Source organism: Triturus cristatus, chromosome 12 (genome assembly GCF_964204655.1).
Source record: "Triturus cristatus chromosome 12, aTriCri1.1, whole genome shotgun sequence".
NCBI classification, from domain to species: Eukaryota; Metazoa; Chordata; class Amphibia; order Caudata; family Salamandridae; genus Triturus; species Triturus cristatus.
The window spans coordinates 22,456,538-22,466,806 of record NC_140595.1 but is presented as its reverse complement, the minus strand read 5'-3'; the positions used below and the strand labels follow the sequence as shown (position 1 = coordinate 22,466,806).

The 10,269-nt window shown below is 46.1% G+C and overlaps 1 protein-coding gene across 1 annotated transcript; it reads right to left on the bottom strand.

Annotated features, from left to right (window-relative positions):
• Positions 1-2,464: 2,464 nt before the first annotated feature.
• On the bottom strand, positions 2,465-4,554 carry MRPL34 (mitochondrial ribosomal protein L34). The gene is made up of 2 exons (XM_085638127.1): positions 4,416-4,554; positions 2,465-3,107 (listed from the first exon to the last, which is right to left on the bottom strand). Exons 1-2 carry the CDS (start codon positions 4,520-4,522, stop codon positions 2,777-2,779), a joined length of 438 nt encoding a protein of 145 aa, XP_085494253.1. The 5' UTR covers positions 4,523-4,554; the 3' UTR covers positions 2,465-2,776.
• Between the last annotated feature and the right edge of the window lie 5,715 nt (positions 4,555-10,269).

Below are 10,269 nucleotides of genomic sequence, written 5' to 3'. Positions count from 1 at the left end.
GCAGCACGTGCACAGATGTGTACAAAAGTTGGTTGTAAGACAGTCATACTTGGGCAGTGATTTAACTAAACCGGTACTCTCCGGTACGGAGTACCTGCTCCTCTTTCATTTGAAAGGGAGAGTACTTGCACTTCTCAGGAACAAACAGTTACTCAAAAGAATGAGTACCTGCACTTCTCTCTTTCCATTCAAAGTACTGTACTTGGGTAATTTTTCAGCTATGCCTGAAACAACTGGAGGAGTTGTTCCCCTGCGCCCGGTGCAACTACACGTGATAGTTTCTCCCCTGGGGGCTCAGCCAGGCGGGTCTGTGGGAGCCCTGCAAGGTGTACCCTGGCCTGGAAGCAGCATCTCTCTGTTCTTTACCCACTCCCTCTGGGCGAAGGGAAGAGAGGAGGCACTTGTGTGAACCACCTCCAAGAACACACTGTTCCAGAAAATTCCAGGGCTCTTGTGACACACCCCCGAAGTTAGGAACTGACTCACCTTCGTGTTTTGTGTCCACCTCACCCAGCAACCATTAGCTTGTTGTTATATAACATTTTGTTTTGAATGTTCACAGCTTGCTGTGGGGGTGTTTTCAGAGCCTGCAAGGAACAGCTGGCCTCGTTTCTGCATTTGTTGTCAGTAAAGTTGTAATCTCCTCACCCTACACCCAGGGGCACAGCAGCGGAGCATAAACCCGGCCTTTCGTTATTGTATTAAGTGCATTTGTATGTTTCCAATGCACATCCGACCGATCACAAACCAAAGGATCCCTCCTTGGGGGTTATTCCCCCACCCAACACTTACTACCATCATGAGCACTTCACCCATAAAGCTGTAGATGTGAGGGGTGGGTAGATCAGGAAGCAGCATACACTATTTGCCAGCGAATCTGGTGGGTTGTATATTAATGCTCCAGATACAGTAAATTTAGATGCGAGTTCCAGCTAAAAGGACACAGCATCATCGCAAGCCAATATAGATCATCCCTGTATATTGCATTTATAAACTCAATAGCAACCCCGCTCCTGCTTTACTAGGCCTAGCCCTCCTCACCATGGAGTAATTTTGAGGCAATGCTGCAATAACATCAGCGTGAAGTCCTCATGGAGCCATGTTTCCGTAAGAAACATGGCATCCAGAGCGTGGTCCACACAAAATGATAAAAGTACTGTTGATAGCTAAGTAAAGAACAGACATTAATGCTATAAAAGCGGTACTTACTTTCTAGCCCAACACGTGGGGTGGTAGCCTCACTGTTCCCTGAAGACATGATAAAGGTTTCACTGCCCACTGGATTGCCAAAGGGTATCATGTGGGCTAAATGAGAAATTACAAGTGGTGCAGGTTTGTGGGTTCTTAAGTGGGTCAAGTGTAGCTCGACAGGCTTCCAAACATGTGGGGCTGAGTGCTCCAAGTTGTTCGGCAGAAAACGTTGTTAGATCGGACCCAAAAGGGGCAAGGTTCCTAGCCTCTGGGCTCGTTTGGAGGCAGGCGGGCATGTCTTAGACACGCGTCCCCAAAATGGCCGCTAGTAAAAATATTATGAGCAGGACACTTAAACTTGTGCACCTCGCTCCTAAAGACACGATTCTGCACATTTTAGGTGAAAATAAGAGGCACTAGGGTTTCCCAACACAGCATAACACAACTTTCAGATTTTAAAATCAAGTAAAAACAATTGAACAATAGCATTTAGAAGTAGTGGTGCCAGAGACACACCCTACCGGTCTCTGATTCTTCCACCATGTGGCTTTGGGGGCTCACCAATGACTCCAGCGAACAGAGGACTGATAGCGATAATCCCCACAGAAGTGAATGCTAGACAGAAGAAATAGTTTGCACTGGGAAAAATAGCATATGGCTGAGTTATATCCATGGTCTCTTTGGTAAAAACTTGCACAACAGCCACATACTCTAGAACCATGACCGACGAGTGGTGGCGAAGGAAAGGAAAAGATGAAGCAGAGCTAATGGCAGATTTTAAGCCTGACTTAAGGTATTGAGTTACCATGGGAATGGTCCACAATGAGCCAGGGTCTTATTTGCTCGAACTTGTTGCCCAATTCCATAAAACACATATTGGAAGAACACAAGTCCATATGAGTCAAACACTCCGTGGACCTCTCTTTCACGCAGAAAAGAGGGACACGTATGACTGAACAAACAGCCATCTTTTCATACCACTACCAGATTCAACCTTAGACGTACATTCCAGCTACTAATTTTCACCGGAAAACAGGGGTCATACGATACGATGCTCATTCACATTCCTGGGATATGGCAGAGGGCTTGATTATCTGCAGGTCAGACAATTGAACACCAGCAGGGCAGATGAGGTCTCTGGCTTTCATACCAATTAAATTAGTAGTACCAAGCACTGTTTTTTAATTACCAATATACAATTTACTGTAGGGTGTAAGCTACTTAGAGGGTCAAAAGGATTCATATTAGTATACATTTTAATAATCAAAGTAAATTAAAACTAACATTTTGTATTTATTTTTCTTTTAATGCTCACAATTTAAAGCACAATCTTTAAGCAAAAAGAGAAAGGAGACGAACAAGGAATGCTTCCACACCGCATATGTAATTCACAGAACTAAACTATATCAAGATGGTTGCCACTTTAGACTAGTTTCTTGACATTCTGCAGTGGACACAATAAGGGAGTAGAGTGAGCTCGTGCTTTCCAACATGGCTGCCATTATCCGCAAAAATCCTGCAGACCCAGAAGTGCATTGTCGACTGGGGAGTCCCTACATCAGATCCAGCAGGTGGTGCTGATGTCTCAGTGTGACAATGACTTCCTGCCTTTTAGCAGTCGCCGGAGGACGACCTCAATGCCGCCACGTGTGCTGATGCGCTTGAGCCAGCCATGCGTGCGGATTCTCTTTATGTTTTTAGGCTGGTACTCATTCCCACGTGCCCTAGTGCGGACTTGCTGCATTCGCCATGGTAGAAGCTGTGCAGACCAGCTCTGGTCAAAGATACCCCTTTCTGATGCTCCTGGATATCCAGACACAAGGCTGCTGCTTGGTGGTAAGCGCTGTGCTCTGGAGAAGATGGCCACTGTTCGCTCTTGTGAAGCAGGCTTTGTGGCACGCAGCATCAAAGGCAGCCTGTGAAGAGAAGAAAAACAGCACATAGACCTGTCACACACTCATTTTGGAATGACTGCTGAGGAGGTCAGTAGTCTTTGCTGTAAATATATGCACACAACCTTAGTCACAAAAAGACTCCTGAAGATGCTGTGAGGCTTTTCTGAGACTCTGCATCTACTATTGAACACACTAAGGAGCCAAATACTGCAATTCCTAGAAGGCTAAGAAAAGAAAACCCAAATGGATAAGTCCTGATGCAATACCAACTTGAATGGGTCGCTCACTACCAATTTAGAAAAAAACCTGCAAGGAGAATGGACTGCTAAGAGTATAATGCTACAGCTTTGGAAACCAAATATAAATCATAACAAATACAGTTTCATAATGGAATGGTACTTCGTTTTTTATATCGCTCTGGTTGAGTTTAGTTATTTCTCTTTTTCTGGGAAAGGACGACAGCTCATATCTCGCTAGAAGTACTCGTGATGCCTAGTCTTTACTCGTGATGCCTAGTCTACGACAATGTGTAAATCAGAAAAACAAAGTGAAATATTCAACACTGGCTTCTTGGTACCACACACATCTGCATATCACCCCAGTTGCAACAGACAAGGAACTGGCACTTAGTCGCAGCGCCCCAGGTGCAACAGTGAAGGGAGTGGCACTTAGCCATAGCACCCCAGATGCAACAGTGAAGGAAGAGGCACTTAGCCATGCCACCCCAGATGTAATATTGAAGGAAGCGGCACTTAGCCATGCCACCCCAGATGCAACAGTGAAGGAAGTGGCACTTAGCCATATCAGCCCAGATGCAACAGACAAGGAGGTGGCACATAGCCATAGGACAGAAAACAATCTTACAGACCTTAAAGATAACTCGCCTAGCACAGATTCCACTTTAACTGCACAATTTAAGCATACAAATTGTTCTTTAGTACTGACGGCATGCCCTGAATCAATAAAATGCGTTTTTCAATCTATGTTCTAGTTAGAAGGGTGAAATGCTATAGTCTTTCTTCGCCTGGTCCATGTATTCCAGCAATATTCACTGCAGACGCCTCTCTGATCTCATAATGAAAGGGCTCTGCTGTCCTGGTCAAGGGTTTTCATCTGACCCATCTGCAGGGTCCACCAGCACTCCTGCATCCGAGGTCAACAGGGACCTCAGTATCCAGTCCTCCTTCTATGTCCAGGCCCCGAAGAGCCCTAGGTCGTTAAGGACAGTGCGTACTGACACAGTCAGAACTCGCTGCTCTCACTCGATGGACGCCACCACCCACCGGCCACGTCCGCCTTCCCTCGGTGCACCCGCCCTTCCCTCTGTACCTTACGCCTGCCACCGACCGGCCCCAGGCAGCTCTCGCCATCACAAGAAGCGCCATGTCTGCAGCACTAACACCGGAAGTACGTGCAAAACCAACACGCACTGCCATTGGCTACACAGGCTTCCAATGACAGCATGTGATGACGTGTCCGCAGGGCCTGGCGGGAATCGTAGTTCAGTTGATCCAAATGCATGCCCCCCCACCAAAAAAAAACAATTATGCGCTGTTCCAGCTGTTTTCTTCCCTTTGAATTCTGAGACTTGTAGTCCGGTTTAATACATTATAAAACAGGACTACAATTCCTAGAATTCTCCCTTTCCTACTTTAAAAAAAATATATTTTGCCGTCCTCTTCTTTCTGCCTTTCTTGGTCAAAATCTGATGATGGAAAATAAGCTTTGGTCCCCAAACGTGCAGAGTCTACCATCTGCAACCACGGGCACAGATTACGCGCTGATAATCCACTCACCTGAATATATCCCAGGACTTTTTGTATCTTTTAGTCTTGTACAGCTCTCCGTTGCCTTGTTTCTAGGTGCAAACTCTTTAAGTCGCCTTACATGCATCCAAACATACACATAGGGTGACCAACTGGCATTGGTGCAAATTCAGGACGGTGAGTGTAAAAATTCAGGACAAAGGGTCAAACTTCAGGACACAAATTCAGGACAATAGGTAAGTTTTACAGACACATCAGAGGAGGTCGCGCAATAGTATATAAGTAAGCCCATCCATATCCAAACATATACAACCATTTGCAAACCTATCCATTATGTATCCTTCCATCTATCATTTCACTCATCCATCCCTTCATCCATCCTTTTGCTCATCTACCCATTATCCATCCATCCATCCACCCTTTCACCCTATCCATCTGTACACTCATCCATCCACTCTTCTACCCATCCATCCATTCACTCATCCATCCAGCCATTTACCCTTTCACCCATCCTTTCACTTACTCATCCATCCTTCCACCCATCCACCCTTTCAGTCATCCATCGATCCATCCTCCCTTTCTCTCTCCATTGACCCTTTCACTTAGCCACCCTTCCTTCCATCCACCCACTCATCCATCTACTCATCCACTCATGAATCCATCCATTGACCCTATCACTCATCCATCCTTTCTCTCATCCATTTATCCTTTCACTCCTTCACTCATCTATTCATCCTTTTGTCCATCTACCCTCCCTTTCACTCACTCATCCATCCTTACATCCATCCTTTCACTCATCTGTCCATCCATTCACCCTTGCACTTATCAATTCATCAATCCATCCATCATTTCACTCATCCATCCACCCACTCACTCACTCATCATCCACCTTTTCACTCATCCATCCTTTCACTCATCCATCCACCCTTTTACCCATCCAGCTACCCTTCCACCCATACATCCAGCTATTTACCTTTTCTCTCATCCATTCTTCCATTCACTCATCAATCCATCCACCCTCTTTCATTATCCATCTATTCAATATTTCATTCATCCATTCACCAATTCACTAATTCATCCAGCCATCCACCCATCCCTTCACTTACTCACTCGCCCACCTTTTCATATTAATTTTGAGCTGAACCTTTTTGAGAAGAGGCCCATCAAGAACTTCACCCTCGCTGCAGGAGCCATTCCAGGACTGGGACAGAAGCCACCCAGGGCGGAGACAGGATCCACCACAGGGGGGACAGGAGCCATCACAGGCGGGGGGGTGGGGGGAGTGGGCAGGAGCTACCACATGGGGGGACAGGAGCCATCATTGAGGGGGGTAGGAGCCATCACAGGAGGGGGAATAGGATCCACCAGGGTGGGCACAGGGGTGGGCATGCAGTATTCTAGTATCATCTTGGTCTCTTCCAGGGTGAGGTAGGGCTCCTCACCCCCTTCTGGACAAGACAACGAGAAGACAGGCTCTCTTTCCAAAATGTTAGTTTTGCCATCCCCCACTTTGATGTACAGTACTTAAAGGAGATACTCCAAGAAAACTGATTTAACTGATTGTCCTCCATACTTTGTGTGGGTGCGATTGTGCCATTTCTTTATTTTATTACATTATGGACTGCATGTTTGAAGAACCGAGGTTTGCTTACAATTTAGTGACAGTAATTAAGCTCTGTGAAGAGAACCACGTGCTGCCTCGAGCCGGTTGTAGGATGTTTGGGGCCCTGGGCACAAAGGGAATGTGTGAGGCCCCTCTAAATTGCAGAGACATGACGCATTCAGGGCTGTTTGCATCTGGATAGATGCCCCTGCACCTGAATCTGCAGCCCCTCCCTCTCAGTCACCTTCAAGCACCTCTTAACAGCTCATCAAGGGCGGAAGGTGTGAGGGTTGCCATCCCGCTGTGCCTCTCCAATGCTGCTGGGTATCTGAGCTTTGGTACTACATTGGAGTCTGTTACACCCGACCTCAACAGCATCGGAGTCAAGAAGGGAGGTGGGTGGAAGCTGTGCCGGCTTTAGGGTAGTGCGACCGATGCCCGGTTTCATTTTGAGATGGTTCCAAGTCATTTACTGATCCACGGCTCTGAGACAACTGAAAATTGGGGATTTTCCAATGTCTTTGGGGCATTCCAGTTGAAGGAGTATTTGCGTGTCATCTACATAGTTAGAGCACGTGAGGTGAAATTGATTGATCAGTACCGGTAATGACTTCATGTAGATGTTGAAAAGCATGGGCGAGATGATAGAGCCTTGAGGGACCCATGCTTTTGTGGAGTATGGTTTGGACGAGAAAGGCAGGGAATGGATGATATTAGTTCTGTTGCGAAGGTAGGACGTGATCCTGTCTAGAGCAGTTCCCTCTATGCCTTCTTCATAGAGTCTTTGTTTCAGAGTGTCATGGTCAACCATGTCAAAGGCAGCAAAGAGGTCCAAGAGGTGTAGCGCAGCAACCCCGTTGCGGTCTACTGTATTCTTCAGGTCATCCCAGATGGCACGGAGGGCAGATTCAGTGCCTCTTCCCGGATGGAATCCTGTTTGGAAGTCTGAAAGTGTGTCATTCTCTTTAATGAATTGTGACATCTGGGCGAACGCTGCTCTTTCTATCAGCTTGCCCAGGAAAGGTCCATTTGTAATGGTTCTGTAGTTGTCAGGGTTCAGCGGGTCCAAGTTTGTTTTCTTCAGTAAAGGGCGTATGTGTGACTTTTTGAGTTCTTGTAGAAATATTCCGGCAGTTAAGGAATCGTTGATGATTCTTCTTACTGGAGTGGCAGCAGAGGTTGTTAAAAGAATTGTCTTGAAAGTTTGCGGTGGACCTGGGTCAGAAGGGCTGCCGGCAGGCCTGCTCGCTTTGACCAGGTCCATAGATTAATTGTGTGAGATGTGTTGGAATGAACGGCGAGGCTGGGTTAGAGTATCCTTGGATAGTTGTTTTGCAGAAGGGTTAGTACTGGTGCTTTGTTTCTGTTTTAAGTATGAGTCTGCTTCGTCCTTGTAATGATTTGCCAGTTTGTCTGTGAAATCTTGAGTAACAGAATAAGTACCTTCTAGGCAATTTGATTTGCAAAATTCATTGAGTATTTTATAGAATTCTTTATTTGCACATTTAGCATTTTGATTTCTGTCTGAATAGTATTTTTTCTTTGCTTTTTTGATAGCTGACTTGTATAATCTCTTAATTTTATGTAGGTGAAGTTTGTCTTGTTTGGCGTTTGTTTTGAGCCAGGTACGCTGCAGCTTTCTAATTTGTTGTTTTAGGTCTTTTATCTCTATGTTTCTCCGAGGCGCTTTTTTTCTTTTGTTCTGTTGTGTGGTTTTGAGTGGTATCAGGATGTCAAAAGCTTCCTGTAGCCACTCATATAGTTTTTAAACAGAATTTATTGTTTCCAGATTTGTACTGGATGTTCGTTGTGTTTCTAAGTGTTCCAAATTGAGTTTGTTCCACGGCTGATAGGTGGATGGATGTAAGGTAGTTTTAGGTGAGTCGCTTAGTGTTGTTCTATGTTGGAAAGCAAGCAAGTGGTGGTCTGACCATGTGACCGGCGTTATAGTTTGAAAGGTAACTACTTCGGTATTAGCAAAAAATGACATCTAGGAAGATGAGCATAATCCTCGCCTCCAGTCCCGACATAGAATTTGGGAGAAAAATACTTGATGAATGTAGGTTATTTTTGTAGGGACATTTATGTAGCGGCACACTTTGTTTTGCAGTATTCAGTTTCACATCTGCAAGTAAAAGATGGTGTATGAAAAGGGGCAAGAATTTTTTTTTAATTTATAGGCAGTGTTCTCCAGCATTGGTATCTCTCACAGATTCACATGCTTTAATTGTTGCCCATCATCAGGCTAGGAATTCCTAGTAGCAAATATTTATTGGAAGTGACAGAAACACTTGGTATCAATATTACACTTCTTGCAGGCGATCGATCTCTTCATACGATCATGATCAACAGGTTGAAGAGCCACTCGAGAGGCTTCATTAGCTCAGACCTTCAAACCAGAAGTGAAAGGAATAAAATGGCCTTGTTCAAAAGGGAGGGGGCAGCTTGTGAACCTATGAGGAGTGTGGAATGCAATGAAATATCCGCCTGCTAAAGGGACAGGTCGTCTCATAAATCTGTCCTGCAAAAAAAATCCACCCATCCCCCCCACCTCCCCCCCACGCCACATAGTGTAGCTACACACAACCTCTGGAAACTCTGAGATGAGTGGGAAAAAAAGTGAGATTCTGAAAAGCAGTGGTTAATTTGTAAAAGAATGAGTGGCAGTGCCTAAAGCAGTGCTTAGAAGCCCACGACAGACACTTTTAAATGTCGGCACGCTGATCTGTGTAGTCTTGAATTCACCTCAGGCCAGTGCTTTAAATGGGCCGGTACTGTCCGGTACGGAGTACTGACACTTTTTTATTTTGAGGACGAGAGTACCGGCGCTTCTCAAGAGAAATCCAATACGTTTAATTGGAGAGTACCGGCACTTCTTGAAAACAAGCAGGTACTCTGGCACAGAGTACCTGCACTTCTATTTTTCCATTTCATGCAATGCCTCAGGCTCGTTTATCTACTTCTGGGCGCCGTTAGTCCTGTCATCTCCCTTTGTGAAGGTTTTTTCGTCTTCCTCGTCTTTGCCGTTTGTGTCTCTTTCCCATCCTGCTTTCGGGCAAACTCCAAGTGCCTATCCTCAAAAATGAGTGCCGATGATGCATTATTGACCTCGATGTTGTAATATACAAACTCACCTAGAGCTGCTGAGGGGAGATGAGGCCACACTCCAGCTCGCCAGCCTTCAGAGACAGCACGGTAGACATCACACCAGAGAGCATCTGTGCTTCTCTGACGCCGACGGCCGAAGCGCACACTCGGGTCCAGCCCACACAGAAGCACACAGCGCCGGATCCGGCTTCTCCTCTCTCATCTCACAAGAAGAGCGTCAAAACCACAGTGGGAGCTCGGTCTTCTGCCAAAGAGACGCGCGCCGCATCCAGATCTCCCTGAAATGGGCATCTCACGTCACGCATGCGCGTCATCATGACTCATCCCACGCCTGCACAGCCTCTGGGCCTCCTGCAAAACATCAAACTTCTGACCAAGGCAGCGATGAAAAGTTCCATCCGGTGCAGAGAAAAATACTTCCGGTTACCCATGCCCGCACCTCTTTCAATCCCCAACAAGAGGTGCTCTAGAATGTTTGTTCCTTTGATGACGTTATCCTGGGGGCTCTGAGACCTCTTGTGACGTCATTCTCCTAAAGGTCCCTTTAAAATCACCAGCTATTCCGTGATTGGCTGTGTGAGCTACCGGAAGTCGCCTGCTCAGGCTTGAAGGGAGCCAGGTCACAAATAGCCCCCAAGGCCCTCTTGTATTTTAACCTAGTCCTACCAGCTCTATATTGGACACTCAGCAGCACACACTCAAAGAC